General features: G+C 42.9%; 1 protein-coding gene across 6 annotated transcripts in view; it reads left to right on the plus strand.

Annotated features, from left to right (window-relative positions):
• cald1a (caldesmon 1a) overlaps positions 1 to 22,782 on the plus strand; it is a 52,622-nt gene that overhangs the window by 27,827 nt on the left and 2,013 nt on the right. For 3 of the 6 annotated variants that reach the window (XM_069156862.1, XM_069156859.1, XM_069156858.1), the window contains exons 3-15: positions 6,178 to 6,315; positions 7,939 to 8,377; positions 8,468 to 8,500; positions 8,596 to 8,709; positions 10,195 to 10,307; positions 11,456 to 11,723; positions 14,107 to 14,244; positions 17,909 to 17,952; positions 18,183 to 18,258; positions 19,090 to 19,230; positions 19,423 to 19,518; positions 20,703 to 20,771; positions 22,370 to 22,406. In XM_069156862.1, the coding sequence (XP_069012963.1) occupies positions 6,178 to 6,315; positions 7,939 to 8,377; positions 8,468 to 8,500; positions 8,596 to 8,709; positions 10,195 to 10,307; positions 11,456 to 11,723; positions 14,107 to 14,244; positions 17,909 to 17,952; positions 18,183 to 18,258; positions 19,090 to 19,230; positions 19,423 to 19,518; positions 20,703 to 20,771; positions 22,370 to 22,406 (1,706 nt within the window). Of the gene's footprint in view, positions 1 to 6,177; positions 6,316 to 7,938; positions 8,378 to 8,467; positions 8,501 to 8,595; positions 8,710 to 10,194; positions 10,308 to 11,455; positions 11,724 to 14,106; positions 14,245 to 17,908; positions 17,953 to 18,182; positions 18,259 to 19,089; positions 19,231 to 19,422; positions 19,519 to 20,702; positions 20,772 to 21,070; positions 21,123 to 22,369; positions 22,407 to 22,782 lie in introns of all 6 variants that reach the window. The other 3 variants (XR_011178659.1, XM_069156860.1, XM_069156861.1) reach the window with 3 other exon arrangements.

Here is a 22,782-nt window from a genome sequence, read left to right on the forward strand (position 1 = left end):
TATTGATGAAAGATTACATCTCGACATTGTTTCCATTTCTGCCAATATATTGAAACAATCAATATTTACATGCCCCTCTTGGTCGGGCTAGTCAAAACCACATGTTTTCTCATTGGCTTATTTCCATTCAACCATCACTGAGCGTGCTGTGAGAAGACGGAGAGTGCAGGGAGAATGTGGGGCCATATAATAACGGCTGTAGGAATGCCAAATTCCTGGCTATTATAAGTGTTTACTGGCCAGGTCCTCCATGAGCTGTTTCCTACAAGCTGGCACACTGCGATTGTCTGTGTTAGTGTGAGAGAGCGTGTGTGGCTCTCTCTTTTTTTTTTCTTCTTTTTTTAATATGTCCTTTAGTTTGTGTAATATTGCTCATGCTGCGCTTGTATGTGCCGTGCATTGTGTGCACAAGGGTTAGGAGCCGTGCTTGCATGCAGCGGGTGTTCGCTTCAGTATGTGTCGGTGTGTTTCGGATCAGCATCAGGTGATGAAGGCTTGACAAGCCCCATTCACTTTTTTTTTTTTTTTAACTACAACCGAGTGTACAAGTGTGTGTGTGTGTGTGTGTGTGTGTGTGTGTGTGTGTGTGTGTGTGTGTGTGTGTGTGTTTGTGTGCGGCGGGAGGACAGCCAAGCCTTCTCTGTTCTGTCTTACATCAGCCTCAGTTCTAGCTGTAAGAAAATTATTGTTGACATAGAGGTGCTCAGTAGGCTTCAATTCACTTTTAGTTCTATTTGGTACAGACACACACACACACACACGCGCACACACACACACACACACGCACACGCACACACACACACGCATCATTTTCTGCTCTAAGGTTTCTCACACTCTCGTGCTCTCCTTTTCCCCCAATCCATGCAGCTCATCAGAGCTATAGCATGTTTCCCTTCCCTCAAACGCAGTCAGACAGGAATGTCTGCTCTTTTTTTTTTTTTTTTCACCTTATCCGAAGACAGCGCATGGATGTGGAATTTTCCCAGTCAATTCAGTGACCAGAGGGTCTCTGCTTCAGCTAAAAAAAATGGTCTTCTTTTGTAACGGCGGTAGAACAAATAGTTTACCAAAAAAAAAAGTTGTTGTCACTTGCTGCCAAATGAAACTTGTGTATTTGAGCATTTTATTGTACTGGGTTGGGCTTTCACAAAATATTTGCTCGGACACAATGATTGTACTCTCATGGAATGCAGATTAGATCAATATGTTTAGTTTCGGCATCCACAGCAAATGTCCCACATGTATAAGTTGAGATTTCTTTTTGGTTTCTAAAGCAGGTCTAAGTGCCATATATATATATATATATATATATATATATATATATATATATATATATATATATATATATATATATATATATATATATATATATATATATAATGTTAACATGTCCAACCTTCAGTCCATGGAGAGACGCACACAGCCTAAATTCAGCGGCTGCGCCTTTTGGACGAGCAGTATGGACTTCCATAAGTTTGTGATGTCACAAACTCACGCTCGTGTCACATGTCCGACTGTCCCATCTTTTACGTGGAAGACCGTATGGACGGTATTTTCTGTCTTAACGATGCAGACGTAGCCAGTCTAGCCGTTTCAAGGCTTTTTGCTAAACTAAGCTAACAGACTGCTGCTCGTAGTTTCATCTCCACTCCTTAAATCTCCAACCCCTCATTCTCCACATCCTTCTCCTCTTCCTCCTCTTCTACTCAGTCTCCTCTTTCTTCTCCCACGCCAATTCCCCCCCTCTCTTTCTCTCTCTCTCTCTCTAACCGCCATCCTCCTCTTCCTCCCTTTCCTCTTCATTCTTTACATGTGCGCTAGCCCTCCGCCTGAGAGACCAGGAAGGACTGAGGAAATAACACCCATCCTCCGTGAATGAGCCGTGCCAAACAATCTCCGCCCCGAGTGAATGGACCTTTCCAAACATGACCCGGTCCTGCATCGTAAAACCTTTGGGTCTGACGGGGAAGAGACAGGGAGACGCAGACAGAGAGGCAAAGACAGACATGGAGAGGTTACAACCATATTTGAGCATCATATGTTAACTTAATACATCAGCTATGAAGGGAGGGACGCCTAATCTTACTCTCTGTTCTTTATGCATGCTATAGTGCCTCATTCTTCTGTGAGTCAGAATAAAGGCGGTCTGGGGGAATTGTATCACTGCTAATGTTTTGTATCCTTGGAGCCGGACCGGAGGAGCACAGGGCGGGGGGCGTGGGGGGGGGGGGGGCAGACGGGGTACGTTGTGGTCCTGTGGGTCGCCGATCGGAAGGGAAATAGTCCAGAGAGGCCAGCGTGGGAATGGGTCAGCATTTCTGACAACGCAAGCCAAGCCCCCGCCCTCTTTCCCTCTTTCCCTCTCCATCCCTCTCCCCTCCCCTCCGTTCACAGCAGCTCTTTCTGCCCCCTCTCTCGTCCCGATCTTCCTCTTCGCTCTTCTCCCTCCCCTGCCTCTGTCCCTCTCTCGCCAAGGAGGGGTGAAGAAGTCTTTTCTCATGGGCTTTTCCCAAATTGTTTTCACTGACATTTCTGAGATATTTTGCTGTAAAGAAAATATCTGGACATATTTCCTCCTAATAGGCTCACGGATGCTGACGCTTTGTGTGCTATCCATGCAGATTGTTGCAGAATACTGCTTAAATCAGCTTTACTGTACTATTCAGCATGTGAAAGGTTTATCACATACAATACAAAGCTTTTCATTTCCTTTGAGCTGCATCGTAGCTGCCGCGTGTGAAACTAAAGTTTACAGGGTGCGTTAGCTGTCAGCCAATAGTGCACAGGTTGCTTTCTTTACTGTACTTGGCCACCCAAGAAATAGGCATCTGTCGCACACTATATACCGGCAGACAAACATACCTGAAGCGTATTACTCTGGCTGCACATCATTTTGTACAGGAAAAGGTGTCGACTGCGATAAAATCTGCAGATTACTCCTTTTTCCATTATTGTGCACGCCCTTTCCTTTCCCGTTTTTCATTTCCCGCTTCTCTTTATCCTCACTCTATCCCATTTCACTGGCTTTCTCTTCCTCTCCTTTTTTTTTTTTTTTCTCTCTTCCCTTACTCCCCCTCCTTCCACCTCTCCCCATATTTCTGTCAGTATGCTGATAGAGTTTGGGGCCTAGGTAAGGAAAGGGATATTAAAACAGGGCTTTGGGTGTGTGTGTGTGTGTGTGTGTGTGTGTGTGTGTGTGTGTGTGCGTGTGTGTGTGTCTGTCTGTCTGTCTGTCTGTCTGTCTGTAGCCATGGCTGTGATTGACAGAAATGCTAATTCAGCTTTTAGGAGTTTGTTCTTCTCTCCTACTGAGGAATCTTTAACCCTGAGATTGTCATCGTCACCGCCGCCAAGGACTCTTTTTGTTCCATTTTTAGCTCTTGTCGTTCTCTCTTTCTCATGACATTTGGTGCTGTTTCTAGGATGGAACAGTCCTCCGGGAATTACGGCAGTTGTTTCGCAACTTCTTCTTTTTTTTTCTCTCTCTCTTACAAAAACATGCATTGCTGGCATTTCAAATAAGGGTTAATGTACTTTCTATTGAAGGGAACTCATGTGAAGTCAATGTTATTTGAATGGAACTGAAAAATACTACTTATCTAGATCAAAAATGTGATATTCTTTTTTTCTTTCCTTTTTTTTTTTGCTACAGCTCTGGAATGACCAGTAGCTCGTTGGGGCTAATGTTAGTAAACTTTAGAAAATGTTCTTTGAGTCTGATGACTTCATGGGGCTTTTCTTGCAAGGAGAAAATGTAAAAAAAAAAAAAAAAAGAAAAGTACATGTTATGCTAGCGATTCCTACTATATGTCACTGCAACTTGTGGCCAAAGCAGTGAGAGTTCAGCATAGACTTCCCCCTGGATCAGGACAATTTTCTACACCTATAAATGCTGAATTAACTGAAACTAAGCAAGCATACGTGCACATGTGTAAAGCATTGCCTTACGTCACTGATGTCACCGTCCCGCAGGTCCAGCTTGGGCGTTTGCAGATTCATCTGTTCTGTTATGACAACGTTTCTCATCTGAGAGCGAGAAACAGGAGGCAAAGGGGGGGGGGGGGGGGGGGGACGGAGAAGAGGAAGGAAAAGAAGGAGGGAAAACTGTTGTTCACAAGCTGTAAAAACTTCACATAAACCCCAGCAGCTTTAGCTCGGCTCACCACACATGTTGCAATTAACATGCAATGGCATGCTTGGCTGGCTGACCTCAAAGGCTGTGCTGTGATGTTAGGTAGCTAGGCATGTGGTTAGCAGTGGGAGTGTAAAGGTCAGCCGGGGCAACACAGATCAAGCATGGAGCCGAGTTCAGAGATGTCAGGTGGCCAGAAACACAGCAGTTTGGGAATGGATTGGTTACTTTGGGCAAAGGAAAATGGGTCTTGGGTATTTCTTGTAATGTCAGATATCCCTGGTTCGTGATGCCTGAAGTTATAGTCCAGTATCAAATATACTTTACTTCTGGGTGTAGTCTCTTTCTTTAAAACGGTCTATTGTACTTCAGCAGACAGAGTTCCCCCCATTTCCCAGACTGACTTTGGACAGGCCCCAGAAAAAGGCCTGAACTTGTTGCTTTCAATCAAATCTAAGCACATAAATATACAGTAGCTCTCTAGCCAACTAGATTGTGAACACTGGAGTCTTGTTTATGATAGCTTACAGCCGCACCCATTGCTTAACCCACTGCATTGAATAAATACATTCATAATCCACAGTATGTCTGCTTTGGATTTTGTTCCATTAAGGCGATGAATGGTTTATAGATTTTTGCTCTTTTTTTTTATACATCTCTTGTTAATGTTAAGGCAGGGTGGTGCGTGGAGAAAGAAGTTCTTCAATTCTTCACATTGCTAATGCAAAAAACAGATGTTCATCCATGTGTTAGACACGACCTCCTTTAACCTTACTTTATCTACTGTAAGGTTGATCAGTTATGCATAGTAATAAGAAAAATACTCAAATAAAAGGGAACAGAAAATTCAAGGTACAGCTATGCCTAAAACACAGACTGTTTGTTAAAATATCTGGCTCTGAAAAATTAAGCCTAATGTGGAATTCCTGAAAGTGCAATAATAGTGACGCCCACTAGGGGCTGGTTCCAAAGAAATCCTCAATAGACTACCACTAAAAAAGCATCAACTTCTTTCATGAAATACAAAGTCAATCAATTTTTTTCTACAAGTCATAATGATGTCATTCCCTCTTTCTGATCAGTGGTCTGGTGGTCCTTCTATAAATAATTCCATAACCTTTTAAATATTACGCCTCAAAGAGAGGTGTGTTTGGGGGGCGTGTCTGGTTTGATTGACATGCCTGAGGTGCAATCAGGTTTCTGGTATAGGTGAGCGGGGCATAGTGTCCTCGGGTTTATCAGTCAGATACAGCCCTCGCTCATCCCCAGCTCGCACAAATATGGTCACTTCTTGCTCCAAAAAAACCCAAGATGGCAACAACCAAACTGCAAAACTCAAAGCTTCAAAACAACAGTTCACATACTAATGACGGATTTGCCTCTTGGCTTAAAACCACTTTTTCTTCTTGCTTATGGTTTTAACGTCAAATTCTGCAGAGTAGCTTCAATGCAGGAAATAATTTTTTACCCTATTTTTGTGCCGAATTAAGGTAGTCTAGGCTAACGCTCCGTAGCTTCGTATTTAGTGTACGCATAAATGTCTTTTATATTGTGATATATTTAACGTGGTATTAAATTCCTTGAAGCCTTCTAAACTTTTAAGAATAGTGGTTATTTCCAGTGCGCACACACCACTTTCCAGTTTGCTGTCCAACACTGACCAGACCAGCACAAGCTGTGGGCCAGAAACACCGTTTCATGGCACTCTCTTATCCTCAGCCAAACCATATCTCCAGACAGAGTTCTTATCAGCTCGTCAAAACTGCAGCCACGATAAGAAGTATTGTTTGTTGCACAGCTGACAGGTCAGCTTGATAGAAGACAGGAAAAAAAAAAAAAAAAACTCAGGGCGAATCCAGGTTTGGTCTCTGCGGTGATTACAGTCCATTTTAAAGTATTGTTCACTTTGAAGTTTCTAACCGTGATGCTAAATTGAGGACGAAAGAAGGAGATGGAGATTTGAAAGCTGGGGAAAAAAAAAAGAAAAGAAAAAAAAGAACATGTGCTCTTTTGTCTTCTCACTGTTTTTCTTTTGCCTCTCTCAGGATGGCAAAAAATGATGATGATGAAGAGGAGGCGGCCCGAGAGAGGAGGCGCAGGGCACGCCAAGAGAGGCTGAAGGGCCGGGAGAGTGAAGAGCCCAGCGGCCAGCCAGACAATCTGGTCATGACCAACAGCCACAGGTGACGCAAAACACAAGCTCTCTCTAAGATAAATACCGAGAACTTTGCTCTCAATTTTTGGTTCAAGAGCACCAGTAAAGTGGGAGAATATTTTGGACAATATATTGCAATTTTGGTGATTATTTGAAGACTTCTCACGATTAAAAAAAAACAAGACGCATATTATTTCATAATGAAACAATTGAGGCCCCATCTTCTTTATTTGCAAAAGTAAGTCAGTAAGTGCAAGTAATTGTTAAAATTGCTGTCCCAGACCAGGGCAAAGCTGCTCATGTCACTCTGATAGCAGCTCTCACACAATAGGGACAATCTACACAGTAGTTTTGCTTTTTAAACCCCAAACTAGTGCAGTTTCTTACTAATCTGCTTCCTCACCATTGAGGCTACTTCTCAGCAGTAAGCAAGCTAGCCAGGCATGCCAACAACGTTGCCTTATAGCAGGCAAACACACTTTACACTTGTGCTCTTGTGCAAAACGCGCCTACCATCCTCCAAACTCTTGAAATGATGACCATTGCTGTTACTACAGCCCCATGCTCACAGCTTCAGCAATGCATGATCTCATACCTATCCATCAGAAAGACTGCCTCAGGAACAAAGAGGCTAACTATCAATTTCTATGCAGTTTAAAGCTGTGAGATAAATCGCCTTGGCCACAGTGGAAGTGGTGGGTCGCTCTGACATCTTGCAATACAGACGCTGCTTTGTGGCCATGAATGTTTCCCTCTCTATGAGCTCAGAGATACATCCTGGGCTGGTCGAACAACAAGGGGATTGTGCAGGAGGATGCTGAGACAGGACCGAGCGCTCGCGAGCCATTGTTGATTGTGCAGATGCAAGGATAATGTTTGCCAGACTTTTAGGTCAGAGGAGTTTGAGTCATGCTGTTTGGACGAGGTGGAAGAATATTCTTTCGGTATATGACGTCTGAAATATATAGTTTTTAGCCATATTGAAGGCTTCACGGACGCTTATGTTGGCTTTAGAGTCGGTCAGTCCAGACAGAAATATCGCAACAACTGTTGGATGGATTTTTAGGAACTTTTATACTGGCATTCGTCGTCCCCTGAGGATGAATCGTAATGTATTTGGTGATGTTTCCCATCATGGCTTTAAATAACAACTATTGTCTCCGCATCCTAACACATCACATGTTATTGTCATTATTATATGTCTGCATTTTTGCTAAAAGCACTGCGGTTCCTTCGCTCACAGAGGTTTTGTAGTTGGTAGGTAACAAGTCCAGACCTGAAATCCATGATAAATTTGCTGATACTCCGTTTACATTAAGGCCTGACTTGAGTTTATTTGAAAGAATCGCTCTGGTGAAGACCTGTCGAAGACGCCATTGGTCAGAATTCTCCACATATTTGCGTTAAAAGCTGACAAAACCATGGCAACCACTCTCTGGAAACTTTAATTTCAGAGCACCTCAGCTGCTGTTAGGGGTTGTGGGCCTCAATCAACGGCATCTCTGTGGTAACTGGAGACAATATTATGCATTCACTTCTCCTGCCCACGTTTTCTTAACAGCTGACGTCTGCTGTGACCTCAGCGCTCGCTCCTCATTAACAAACAAAAAAAAAACACAGTGAAATGTTTGTCTCCTTTTTCTCCTTCCAGTGTGACAGAGACGGTGTCTGTGAGCAGCTCTTATGGAGGCGGTGGGGACGACGATGACCAATCCCTGCAGGACCGCATGGCCAAACGCGAGGAGAGACGGCAGAGACGGATGAGGGAGGCGCTGGAGAGACAGAGTCAGCTGGACCCCACCGCCACCGAGGGCAACGACAGCATCGCCACGGAGAAGAACGACGCAGAAGAGGAGAGGCCCTCCTCCTGCCGCAGGGGCCGTTACCGTGACAGCGAGGACCAAGAGGAGAAGACGGCGACCAACAGCTCAAGGAGGGAGGAGAAAGAGCACAAGGAGCCGAGAGAGGAAGAAGAGGCTGCTCCTGAGAGAGGAGGAGAAGAAGAAGAAGAGGAGGGCATAGATGAAGAGGAGGAGCAGAAAGTTGAAGTGGAGGAGGACAAACCGAGAAGGTCTTATTTGAGAGAACAGGTCAGTCCTCATTGTTGTTTATTCATTTTGTCCAGTTATGAAACTTTTGTAACTGACAGTCGCTTCAAATGTGATGCTTGTTTTCTGTAGGAGTCAGTCGAAGAGCCTAAAATGAACAACAAGGTATGGCCATCGATTTATTGACTTTTTTGTAATGCACATCCTTGAGCCGATCACTGATCTTTCCTTCAAAGAACTGCTATACTCCTTTTTCATAGAGCCTCGCTGAAGAAGAAGAAACACATTCGGTAGTCAGTGAGCGTTCAAATCAGGCTGGGTCACCAAATTCAGAGGCTGAGGAAGATGCAGTAGCATCAGGGGAGGCTGAAGAGGTACCTGAGGATGATAATGTAGATAATTCATCACAGAGCGAGCCTATGTTACTAAGAAATGACACTGAAGAGGACTTTGAGGTATCTGAGATACTGCAATCAGAGGATAATGAGGTATCATATATGCGGTAAGAATTTGAGTAGAGGTGTGATGCACAGCACGGAAAAATCTCCGGGTAACCTCAGTGTCTTGATGTGTCCTTGATGAGATAAACAGAAATCCTTCAAGTCTAAACAGCCCCCCCCCCCCCCAAAAAAAATAAAAAAAATAAAAAAAATAACTCTCTTAATAAGCCTGTCTTGTTGACTGTGTGATTTATGTAAGAGGCAGACCCTGAAATTACCCGGACACCTCGCGTCGTCTCGCGTGGTTTGCACCGTTTGCCACCTGGTGGTAACTGAGCTCTACCTTTTATGAGGTGTGGTTGCAGCCGTGTGGTTGGATTTTAATAAGGTTAATGCTACGCTCCACAGAGTGGTCACAGTGTTGTTGTTTTTTTGTTTTTTTTCCTGCATGTCTTCCACCTTAGCTACGAGAGCAACAACACATCACATTGTGCTGACTCCACTCCGACGACTCACTGCAGCAGAGCAACGTAATGACATTTAAAAGAATAAGTGCTTTAAATGTATTAAGAGCTCAACAAGCCGTCATGTCATGTGTACCACCAGTCAAAAATGTTAGATCCATAGTATTATAAAAAAAAATTAATAAAAAGTGAACCTAGAATAAGTTGCCAGGTAAACAAAACACAATAATCAACGATCTGATGAGTCACAAATCTTACTCAGCCCGTTCATTCTGTTTCAGGTCCCAACAAGCATCTGAATGCTGAGGCTAACAAATAACACTTCCCTCCTTCATTTTTTTTGTGTAGTGAGTCTTTTCTGACACAAACCGATGATCCTGATGAACTAAGCTTCTAATTTTAATTCATCTCATGTCCTACATGCATTTGTTACAGTTAGTATAAAATCCAGGGTTCACAGACACGTCATGTTGGCATTTATTCTGTTGAGAGAAAGGTACTTCCCACTGCTGTCAGTAATAATGTTGGTATTTTTCTGTTGAAGACAGGCTTCAACTACAAGACAAATGTACTTTCTGAGCCAAGGGTTAACAATATGTGGTCTTCGAAACCTTACTGCATATGCACATATTGGACCTACACGCATACTAATTAAACAATATAAAACTTAAGTGATGTTGTTAATGGTGGACAGCAGTCAGCAGGAGAACTCCCTGTGTTGGATAATCCCTCCGTCAGCAGTAATTCTGAAGTGGACGCAGCAAGATGTGATGTCATGTGCTATTCTGTTAGGCGTGTGCTCTCGTTCTCTTTCCTTCATGTCATACGATCGGCCCCTCCCTTCCTCCCTTCCTCCCTTCCTCCCTTCCTCCCTTCCTCCCTCCCTCCCTCCCTCCAGCCTACTCACCCATTACGTCTTTGTTCACCGTGTTTGTGTTGTGTGTGCGGCTTTCAGGTGAATGAGAGGGGCGGGGCCGGGGAGGAGAGGGAGGACCAGAGGAAGCACAACGGAGGGCTGCACGAGGAGGCGGCTCCCAAACAGCACAGGAAACCCGAGAGGACCCTCAGGTACTCGGTCGCGGCAGCAAAGGCCGAGTCGCTGTCTGCTTCTCCCTCTGACGCCAAACTGGGGATAGCCTCATGAATTATTCAAGCAACTTGTCAACAGCATTCATCAGATTCACGTCCCAGTTTGCTGCCAGTTAAGATTTAGTGCTTGAAGAAATCCCCCAAATGACCTGAATGGGATTAGCCGGTGCAGTATTGATGAAATATGAAGAATTCAAGTAATATCTTTCATATCTTTGTACACATTTACTCCTCTTTACTAGGGATGCACCAGTGTGTTGTGCCTGATATGAGAGTCCTAGAGCAAAAGACATGATGATTTTATTCTGAAGTTAAATTGGCAGAGATAGGTGTCAGACAGGGTTTCCAATTCCCCCTAATAATTGGCAGTCAAATATTATCACTCAGAAATACCAGCCTACTGCTTTATGAAGTTAATACTGGGCTGCTACGACAATGTGCAGGTTATATCGTTGCCTTTTTACTCTTGACCACTTGTGGAAAAGCAGTGCAGTAATTTAGTATTCTCGACACCGAGGTCGGCCGTAAAGATCGAGCTACCTGACAACCAGAGAGGGAGCAGAAAGACGCACATTCCTACGAATAGAAGATGATACACAGCATAAAATGAACACCAAACGTGCTACATTTTAATGCATCTTATTCTAAAAATCATGGAGGAAAATTCTTCATATTTGTCAATTGTGTTTTCTTATTGTATTCTGATAAGGGACAGGAACTTATTGATGTTACACTCGTGACAATTATTGTTAGTCGCTCAGGCTGGTTTAAAAGCATGGAAACGTTGCCTGAGGCTTCTGCTAAATAATTGAAAGGCGAATCTGAATCAGATTTTTAAGCAAACAAGTTGTTTTTTCTTCAGCATTCAGCCGCAGCTGAATGTTTGACCTACAGTGAGTCCTCAGCTTGAAACACTGGCGTGAAACTTGAGATGAGCTGTAACATAATCTGTGCAGAGGTGATTGTTGGTGTTTGTGTGTGCACAAGTGTGTTTTTGTGTGTTCGCTTGTTCATGAAAGAGACAAATTCGGTGTATGTTTAAATATTCAGTTTGGATCAAATGTCAAGAATTTCCCTGCCTGTTGCGCAACCTCACACCCTGATCCGTGTTTGTGTGTCCGTCGCAGCCGCGGCAGCGTGCGTTCCCCCGAGGTGTCCGCAGGTGACGACCAGGATGACGCGGCCCGCCTGGAGGCCGAGCGCAAGCTGGAGGAGCTGAAGCGTCGCCGCGACGACGCAGAGAGCGAGGAGTTCGAGAGGATGAGGCAGAAGCAACAGGAGGCCGAGGCCGAGCTGGAGGAGCTGAAGAGGAAAAGGGAGGAGAGGAAGAAGGTGTTGGAGGAGGAGGAGAGGCAAAAGAAGCAGGAGGAGGCGGAGAAGAAAGCCAGAGAGGAGGTAGGGAGGAGAATTTTTTTTTAATTTTTAATTTTTCCTTAGATTGACTTAATGGATGCTGTTTGATGCTGACTTTTTTTTTGTTCTCTGTTTGATCCACTTTCTTTTTGAATTTAGTCATTAAACTAAAATTCGGCATTATTATAAACTATGCTTCTTTTTTTTTTCCAAAGAGGATAAATGTGCTTTTAGAAACAGCTTCTGAGCTTCAGGCGTCTGGCCGACTGACTCACATCTCAGACTGTAATACTCCGTATCCACGTAGCCTACAAACGCTTTAATAAGACTCTTTCTATTAACACACACAGCATTTGTTATTGTAAACTACTGTTTGCAATTCCCAATGTATGTCCCCTCACAACATTGAACATTGTGGGGAATCCATTGTGCTGTTGTGTTGAGTTACAAAACATTACTGAATGGTTAAAAATAAAGAAATTGGTACTAAACGTTGCCAAATCTAAATGTGTTGTATTTTGTAGCAGGAAGGCTTTGGCAAACTCCGCTGACCTCATCTTGTATATGAATGGGATATCTCCCGAGAAGGTTACTAAAACCAAATTAGATCATTTCTTGTCTCGGTCTGATGAGATTGATCACATTGTTTCCATGATCGGTGAAAGCATTTCAATTCCAAGGAAATGTTCTTCTATCCGCTGTTGTGACTGATGTAGTTCGCTCACTTGTTTTGTCTGCTGAGAAACATCTTAAATCTTTAAATTGCACAGAACAGAGCGAGGTGATCTTTCTCTGCAAATGTGTGTGAGATGCACGAGTGATTGTCGTGGCCAACTGTCGATGGTGAAGTAGTGAGTCCGTGTCACTCGGGTTATTTGAGCCCCTGATATTTTCAAGTTCCTGCACACTCCGTACTTTGTTTGTCATTATTATTATTGTTATAGAAAAGAAGGGTTCTAGTTAGCATTGGTAATACCTGGACAAGCAAATGTTAGATGGGACTAATGGCAAAAAAAAAACAGTTGCTATGAAGAATAGAATTGAACAATTCTCAGCACCCTGCCGCACAGATTTTGCACCAATTAAATTATTTTGTAATATTAGTAAGAACCAAGAAAATACGTCTCTTAGTGAGCACGAATGATGGGGAGCACTATCCCTGCAGCAAAATGATTGACACTCTCGTTTGTTTGTTTATATACTCTCTGATGATTTCCAAACAAAAACTAATTTCAATTTCAGTTTGACTTTATGGTCAGTTGTCTTGTTTATTCCTCTAATTAATTTAAGTCCCATTGAGTTCCACAAGCCTGACAAGTCCTTCCTCTTTCTTTTTTTTCTTTTTTTCCCCTCACGGCTTTCATGTTGATGTTGATGTTTGCCTTTTGCACCTGTATGAGCTGAGACTCATGCATCAGACTCACACTCTCGGCGCTGTGACGTTATCTCGCCATACGTCACCGTTATCACGACTCGACCTGTTTGGTCTCCCCACTTGTAACTCCCATGCAGACTGTCATTCCTTTTACCTCTTCTCACCACAACCTCATCCTTATGTATCTCAAACGTGATAACCCCCCCCCCCCCTCCCTCCCTCCTTGCTTCGTGTCCCCATCTGTACTCGAACACACAATGTCGTTCGTTTTCCCTTTCAGCCGCCCGCTCCGAGGTCCCGCTTTCTCACTATTACCCTGACTGGTCGTCTTTGTTGATCTTGGCTCTGAATGTGGCGGCCCGTCTCTCGCTATCTGCCCCTGTTCTTCTCCTCTTGTGTGATGTTAATGAGGCCTTTTGGTTTGTAATTAAAAGATGGCCCAGAGATACAGAGAGACTAATTAACCAAGACAAGTCTGCTGGAGAGGGCTGATATACTGCCAACCACCAACCCTCTTCTGAATACAGTATAAATGGTTCATACAGGGTTTTTTTTTAACTGTCCGCAGTCTGCACGTCTCAAGCTTTACAAAGTGTTTTTTCCTAGGGCGGGGGATCACTGTAAATAAGAATTTGCTCTGAGTAATTTAATTTGTCCCTAACCTGTAAGTCAAGTCAATTAGAAAGTGGCACATATCTATTGTCTGGGTCGGCTGCATTCCTGATTGTTGACCGGTTGTGACATATGCTATTTCATACCTTAATCCATGGCAGATTGTGTATGTTCTCATGGTTGTTTGCAAGTTTATTCCCAAACAAAATCCTACTCGGTGCACAGGAAGCGTGTTTCAGGTTTCCAGCAGCAACAGTGGTTTGTTTGAGTAAATAGAAGAAAAGTGTGCAGTTAGCATGAGCAGCAATATCCGGCACAGCTGGACGGGCAAAGAACAGAGCGCCACCTTACAAATGCTTTAATTAAAAACACGTTCAACAAGGGATGCTGCAAAGTGAAAGAAAAGAAATTAACAAGGCTCGCCTCTGTTTTGTTCAGGAGGAAAAGAGGAAGATGAAGGAGGAGATCGAAAGGAGAAGAGCAGAGGCAGCTGAGAAGAGACAGAAGGTGGAGGACACTATGGACGGGGAGGAAAAACTCTTCAAGTGTGTCAGTCCTCGAGGCTCCTCTCTGAAGGTCAGTCCACCGCTTCTAACCTCTCACCATCCCCTAAGAGCTGCGTGTCCCTCAGTTTTTATGCCTGTGAAGCTTTCCATTCTTGCACGGCACATTACGCAGTTGTAATAATGAATAGCGGCAGATTTACCGCTCAGAGTTGAGACGGTGGGCTGAACAGACATCTGTCGCTGGCAGATCTTTTCCAGCTGAGGCGAACTAGCTAATTTGGCAAACATTTGCTTTGTGTGATAGTTCAAAAAAAATCTCTCACTGGCTGGTCTTTAAATGTTTCGAGCTGTTTTGTTTGGAAACGAGAATCTGAAAAGCTGTCTTCAATATGCACTTCATGGCTAAATAAATGATATAATTTTAAACCCCTTATTTATTAAATTTCAAAACATAAATAAAGTGTAGAGCTTGTTCGTCTTAAGTCCTGCATGATAAAGGAAAACGTAAGATGATTGTCATTCAAACTAAACCTGTTAAACTGCTTACAGTAGCTCATGGACCTGTTTGTATTGTCAGAATTTATATTTTTTCTTTTGAAGGGCAGAAAATGTTAAACTCAGATCGAGCTTGCGGGAAGTATAAACTTCTCCAAATCAATTAATGAGCAGGAGAGAGCTGCTAATATTCGCCGAAATTTTTATAGTATTTGTTGACAGGTTCCCACGCAGGGGAGGAGCGCTTCACAGTGAACCTGCTAGTATGTCATGAATGGTGCATTTTTATGTAGCCTGTAACTGCACATTAAGGTCATAACAGCAGATCACAAACCAATGGGTGACATCGCTGTTGGTTGCCGATTGGTAAAAACACTACTCTCCAAAAAGTATCCCTGTCGGCCCGACATGTTGTGAAAAGCTAATCTATGGAGACATGGAGTCATAAATAAACATAAATATGACTGTCACTGTTCTGGGGAAACATGTATTGATAAGCCATAAACACAGATCATTCAGTTTGAGGCTTAGAGCAACTGTAACTTTAAAACACTTACTACTTACACCGTACTGAACTGCACTTTACCTCTTTGCTGTATTTGGGTCATCAGCAGAAGAGTCAATATACTGTAATAGTTCTCCGAAACATGCAAATCCCACTCATCTGGCAGTGCAGCAAAGCTTAAACCAAACATTCAAAGTATTTGGAGAGATAAAGTGCCAGATGACCCGCATCTGCTCCTCTCACCCCTCATAGCTCTCTGCATAAAGTGTTATCTGACTGGGATGAAGGAGTGTTCCCAAATTCAAAGAGGCTCGATGAAGTGAGAAAATGAGAAGTGAAAAAGGCAGCAACTGAAAAAAAAAAAAAAAAAAAAAACAATTCTGTAACTTCTTTGACTTTATTTAAAAATTCTGCTGATATGTTGACCTGCTTCTCGCAAGAAATACACAAAAGTGATTATCCAACTGTGTGCCCGTCCCCTCCTTATCTGAAGATAGATGTTTGTCACGGTGAAGGAACGTTTAATTAACTCAAATGTGAATAAAAGTTTGCCGTGTTGCCAAAAGTCAACTCCCACACTGAAAATCGAGGGGGATTTTCAGCAGTGGAGAAAATCGAATTAGTGACAGTTAGCTCTAATATCCTACACTCAAAGTTTGGCTCTTACACTGAGTGCGTCTCTGATCGTACTAGAATCAAGTGCTTTGTTTGAGTGTGGTCAGTTTTGTAAATACTGTCGTTCAACTGCAAATCTCCCCCCGTGCTGCACTCGTCTCTCAGACACAGCTTTATTTTGTCATCATGTTCACTGTAGGTACAGCCTTGTGTGTATTTGTCTGTCACATACTCCATGCAGACAGAATTGTGCATGAAGTGTTGATTTGCAGTGTTATACCTGAAGTTTTATGTGGCAAAAAAAAACACAGCTGGGGTTGACAGTTCAGTCCCCACATCAGAGCACTGAATCAGTAGATTTAACTGTGAATTGAATGATTTTAAATAACTATAACAAAACTCCGATAGAACAGATTGTAAGCACTTTTTTCTCCATTATATCTTTCAACAAAAGTTTTCATTATCGGCCAACATATAGGCCGATATCAATAAATCTCTGATAGACCAATTTTGACAGACACATAACCATATTAGCATTCATTTAAAATTGCATTTCTAGACATTTGGTGAATGTAAATTCAGTATTCCTTCTTATTTTAGCTCAGTTTTTGGTCTCCACCAGCTCTTAAGATAAGTATTTGGCTCCTAAGTTGCTAAATGCTCCACTGTTTTCACAAGCTTTGGTGATGCATGGTACGTGGGCGGGAAACACTTTCTTGCTAAGTTTGTCTTGAGAGAACCAAAACAGTAAACTTGCTGGATGTAAAAATCAAAACACTACTAACACATGGTAAAATGCTATAAAAAGTTTAAGTATATGGGGTTTTTTTGCATCACAGAATTTAAAAAAAAAATTGTCTCATAAGAATATACAAAAAGTGACAGAAATCTTTTTTATGTTGCTATTGTACTGTCCAACAGCAGATTGATCTGATTTTTTATTCAATTTGTCACATAAATTTCACAATTTCCTGCTCCATTTATGTGCAAGAGTGAATTTCATACCCTTTCCGTTCTGTAAAACCTTTTTCAAAACCTTTTTGCAAAATGACATGCATGCCATCGAGAACATGTTGTTTTTTTTCCTCATTTCCTTTCGCCGTTATGTGTTTTTAGCTTGACAGCTGCTATTTTGTAGCTCATACGCTAAAACATTAAAAAAAAAAAAAAAAAATGTGTCTGGCTATCAGAAATCAGCTCCCAGTGGAACACAGAGTCCCAGGAGCTCGTCTTCATGTTATCAGCAGTACACCAGCATAACCCGGCTCTGTACTATAGATAAAGCACAAGAGTTCTCTGGCAGAGAAGGACAGCGGGACGAAATGAAGGACAGGCTGCAGGGATATGCAGGAAGGCGATTAGGGTTAACAGGATTACTGTAACTGCGTTCGGATGGCTACAGCTCTTTAAAACGCGCCTGAGAATGAGGAATTTCCTGTCGGGGAGTATTTTGGGAACTCCCGCATTCGGTAGCAGCCGAGTACGAAGACCGTTTTTTCAGAGAGAGGGGCAGAGTTTTTTCTGCTGTTTCTTCTTTTGTCTGTTTAAAGGTTTTTGTGTGTGTGTGTGCGTGTGCGTGTGCGTGTGCGTGTGTGCATCTGAGGAACGCACGTGTTGCCTCTTAGCCTTTCTGTCGTATTTCATAAACAATCCTGAGATTCCCACAGTCCAAAGGCAGAGATTGGAAAGATCTTGCTATGTTGTTTTTTTTTTTTATATATATATCTGTCTTTTAAGAGCATTTTGCACACAGAGGGGACAGTCAGTCACATTGTGTGTTGCTGTTCAGGAGAATTTAGCTTAATGAATATTTCAAGAAAATTAAACAAATTGACCTTTAAAAAGGATTATTGGCAAGAAACCTAAGCACATAATTGCTATTTAGGTTATGAATTATTAAGGCCCAGTAATTATGTAGAATGACATGTGCATCTACATATTGGCTCATAAACCTGAGTTAGAAATGGGTTCATACTGACAATAATGATGGGACAGATGCACAAAAATCAACAGAAAGGCTGGATTCCACATCCGTTTTTAAGTGTTGCGGTAATATATACACGAGCGGGACGCGGCTGCGGGATTTATAACTCACTGCCTTTCTTACCTTTTTCTGCAGATTGGAGAGAGAGCAGAGTTTCTGAACAAGTCAGCACAGAAAAGGTAAAAGTATAACTTCATCATTTGAATCGTTTTGTGTCACACTAACAAAGCTTTTTCTGCAGTCCCGTTTTGCTGAATAGGAAGAATAGTCCAGAGCTGAGGCTTTAATTCCCACTTGAATGTCTACAGTCTAGGAACTAATGACCAAATTGTATATAATGTATATAAATAACATAAAGTGGTCTCGTTTTTCATGTGCCGTGTGTTAATTACCTGCTTCTGCCCAGCAGCGCAGTGAAGGCGTCTCATTCTCCTCTGGTGTCCAAGATAGACAACAGGCTGGAGCAGTACACCTCAGCTGCTCAGGTTAGCAATGCATCAGCTGGGAAACAAAATGTTGGACAGAGCAGAATGGTAAAAACACCTGAGGTGCATGAGGTTGGATGAATGAATTCGTTTTTACCGCTCACAATAGGACAATGCAACACAGCTATGCAGTACATCTAACACCAAAAATATAACGAGCAGTAAATATGTCTCGCAGTAAAACATCAATACACGAAGAGAACGTTCTTTTTACTTGAGTTTGTTATTTATACTTCTACATATTTTCATTTAGCATGTTTTTAATGTGCAAATGTCAAATATACTTGGAGAGAGAAAGAAGAAATGCTACACGCCTGCAGTTTATCCAGAGAAACAGCTTCTCTGTTTCTCTGTCAGGCTTTCTTTAACAAACTAACTTTGTACATTCAAAAAGTGTGTTTGCACTTTTGGACTAACCGAGTGTGCAATCACAGCCAGACAACAGGACTAAGGTCACACCGAATGTAACAAAAGAAATCATTTCAAATTTGATTGATGTGCTAAAAATACAATTTTGTTGGTCGTCGTGGGTCTAAAAGGTTTCCTAAACTGGGAACACGTCTGAGTTTGCCTGGCGTGTCGCTCCCTCATACTGATTCTTTTGAAAGTCTCACTCAACATGTCTATCTGTTGATTTGAATACCCAGAGCGTCACAGTAATATTTTTCAGTGCACTTTGAGGACATATCAAAGATGCTTGCATAAATTTGTCGCTGTTACCAGCCCATGCTCACGTGGGGCTTTTAAAAGAGGACCGGTTATCTGAGTATCTGATCAGAACAGCCGTCCCTCTCAATCACTAGTTTCAACCCGCCCTGTTTGTCTCCGCAGAGAGAGAACAAGGAGTCTCGATCCCCTCGCTCCGGAGCGGTGGACCTGCCCATGGTCACTGACAGCATAAGAAGCATTAAGAGCATGTGGGAGAAAGGCAACGTGTTCAGCTCGCCTGGAGGTGGAGGAAGCCCATTCAAGGTAAAAGAGAAAAAAAAAAAAAAAAAATGAGGTGGAGGAGGATATAAGAAAGTTGAAAACTTCTGTGACTGAAGCAGAGAGAGAGAGAGAGAGAGACGAGAGAGGAAAGAGCCCAATTCACTGGCACTTCCTGCACTGCCCCCGTTGCCGATGACGTCGATGCTTGGCTGACCTTTGACCCTGTCCAAACAGGAAGCAGCTGTGATGAAGACAGGCGTGGCAGGCCGCATCAACGACTGGCTGAATAAAACCCCGGAGAGCGGCAAGAATACAGGAGGAAGGCCAGCGGTAGGTCGCCGCCGTAGCAACCCCTGTCTCTGCTGCTAGGAAATGCAGGACAAGCACTGAACAGCTTGGAGCCCCACAGAGAGATGCTTAAAAAAACCAGAACCACAGCAAACGCAGCTGTGTTGACTGACCTGCATAGTGGTGAGGGACATCTTGAGTGGCGTCATGTTAGTGGTTTGTTTGGTCACCGGCAGCCAAATTTGCTCAAACCACACCCACAAAGTGTTTTATTCTTAAACTTTTATAATAAGGACACCTAACCTGACACACTAATGCGCCATTTATTGGTTCAAATCCTTTCAAATGTTCACTTTTATGGATAAGATTCAGTAGTCAGTTGTAACTGCTTCACCTCATTGTAAAGAGTAGTTTTCTGAAGTTTAGGCCACTGTGTTATTACAATGTCATAATTACTGCTTGGTCCCGTACAGGATATGTTATATGATCATTTTTAAAACGATGCAGTGAAGCCTATCGAGGTTGAGATATTATCCGTCTGCCACCACCTGGTGGCCACAAGCACAAGTGAACTGTGGTGTATCTGAGCTTGCTACAGTCATCTCTTACAGCCGGTATAGTATCCATTGTGTCCACAGTGCATGTGGATGAAGCAGACTTGGCACCAGTTTGGTGTACGCTGTCACTCAAGTATTTTATCTTAAGCGTATTGTAATCTTTGCCAAGCAGACTGAGAGCAGTTCCTGCACGCGGTTTCGCGCCAGTGTAATGTTCCTACATTTTACTCAAATATTTACGCCAGCGCTCTCTCTATGTTGTGGATTACGGTTTATATGACAGTAGGTACCACAGAGGCAGGGAGAGGCAATAGATGAAGGGAAACTTTTTAACACAAGTAATTCCAAAGGAGAGCGAGCAACAAGACAAGAGAGTTCAAAAACAGGAAAATGTTGCTCTCCATTGTTTTTATAACAGGAATTCTACCTGGTGTTCTGATTGAGTGTCTCGAACTCTTGCTCATAGTGAGGATGCAATTTTCCACTTCCTCGAGACAAACACTCTGCTCGATAGTGTCTGTCCCCCTCTGCCATTCCTTCCTTCTGCATCTCAGGTGCTCTGCCATCGCCAACAAATGATGCCTCTTTTCAAATAGGCCGACAAGCACCCGGAGCGCCACTGACGGAACGCTTTGTCTCTGCCTCTTGTTTTCTGACTCTCTCTGACAGGACCTCAAACCTGTTGACGTCACCAATAAGAGGAGTCTATGGGAAAATAAAGGCACCTCTCCGACCAAGGTAGCTATTATTTCATTTCGGACCGGTCGGTGTCGAGTAACATGGAGAAAGATTTGCGGGGTGATCGGAGTGCCAGTTTTAAGCGAGAATTACACATCCTGGAGTTTGTCCAGATGTGGTTTTTAACTACACCAATGTGGTTTGTTTTATTAGCTTCCTTGGTTTGTAGTTCTTGTCAATCACGAGAATGTTTTTCTAAAGAAATTGATTAGAAATGTGTATTAAATGAATAATCTCACAATATTTTAACCAAGCAGCAATGGGAGTGACGATCACTTGTGTTTGTTTTTGTTTTAAAGAACTCTCATAGCTAGTTGACCTCACCGTTAAATCTGGAATAAGCCTGGAGAGGTAAAAGACATGATTGTTCTTCGTTTCCTCAAAGCTCTTATCACAGAATGACGTCTCACTCTGCTGTCACACTGTTTGTTCTCTGGCACAGCTGCACTCTGTTCTGCTGTGGTTGGACACCGCTGCTTGTTTTTTAGTTGCAACGATAATAGCCGATAACGGAGTTTGAGTCCAAAATGACATATTGGCAATTTGACGAACGTGTCACCAAGATATACACTTTTATAACTCCTTCACATGAGGTATTTTAGAAGCTTTTTAAGTGTGTAAAAACATCAGTTACTTTCCAAAAATACCCACACAGCATTTGGAAATAAACTTGTCAACCAGATTTTCGCTGTGAAATAAGAATCACAAAGTCAAGTCAAGAAAGCCGTTGTAAAGTCAGTTTAAAGAAAGGTTTCGCCATTGGCTCCATTAACACCCATAACTTGTAAAAGACGACTCAACAAAATCTAGAAGATTACAGTTCAGTATAAAAGCTGAGCCGTAAAAACCTTTTAAGAGTGCACCCATGTTGTCCAACTGCAGTCTTGAACGCTTTTCACAAAGGCCCTGCATCACGTCACCGCTCTTTCTTCTGACAACCACAAATCACCGCTCTCAGTCCAACTTCACTTAACTTTTTATGGCCCTAATGGAGAAACTGTTTACGGCACTCTTTACAAGGAAGACGCCTGGGCCGGGTTTTGCAGTGGCACTCTGACAGTGTTGAATCACTGTTATCACCTCACATTTCCAAACACATCTGATCAGACCCTGACATGGATGAATTGACTTGTACGCTTTCTATACCTAAATAAAACTCTGTTTGCAGAGCTGATTTGTAGTGAAATTTGAAACCAAAAAAAGAGGACAAAGATGTCCTACCGAGCCACGTATTTTCCAATAAACTTCTTCATTTCTTCCTACCCTGGTAGCGGGGTGTTGATGCAGCCAACAGCTGCAGTGCAGGCCGGAGGCTGTGGTCTGCCAGTGAGTAGTGGGACTGGAGGGCACCAGGCAGTGGTCTGCACTGACGTAAAATGGGCCCTGGACAGGAAAGGTAGCGGTTAGCGACCCTTGTCATTGGTTAACCATGCTATTTTGCAATGTCAGGGAAGACAGAATGAGCAGGGTGACGACTGGTGAGGGGGAACTGGATGGGTTTGAGAAACTGCATTGGTGGAAGTGTTAGACCTGAAGTGTCTCCGGTGTGTTTTGGGTCTTTGCTGCCTTTTTTACCTTCCTGTTTCCATGTCTTCCAGGTGGCAGGCAGAGGGGAGACCAAATCAGTCGCCAATGGTGAGTCTTTACGAGGAGCCACAAGTGGCAGCTTGTAACTGCAGCGCTTGTGGAATTTTGTGTCGGAAAACACACCAATGGGTAGGCAGTCATGTGGGCACACACACTGCTGCTGTTGAATGAACTGGTGGTTTGCAGAATGTCAACTTTTTACAACCTCTTAAATGCTGCCTTGTTCTTCGCTTGGCCACAGCGTATTTTTTTCATTCTTCTAATTGGTCTCATAAGCCTTAAAACAGGATTTTCTCAATCCACAAGGTTACGTTTAATCCTTTACTTGAATTAAAGACATGGAAATGATGAAAATGAGTTGCAACGACAGTGGCAATACTGTATGTGTTTATATGTGCTGGCATTGCACAGGCTCAATTTAAAG

This window comes from Embiotoca jacksoni, unplaced genomic scaffold (genome assembly GCF_022577435.1).
Source record: "Embiotoca jacksoni isolate LCO1_2020_lvr unplaced genomic scaffold, fEmbJac1.0.p SCAF_21, whole genome shotgun sequence".
Taxonomy (NCBI): domain Eukaryota; kingdom Metazoa; phylum Chordata; class Actinopteri; family Embiotocidae; genus Embiotoca; species Embiotoca jacksoni.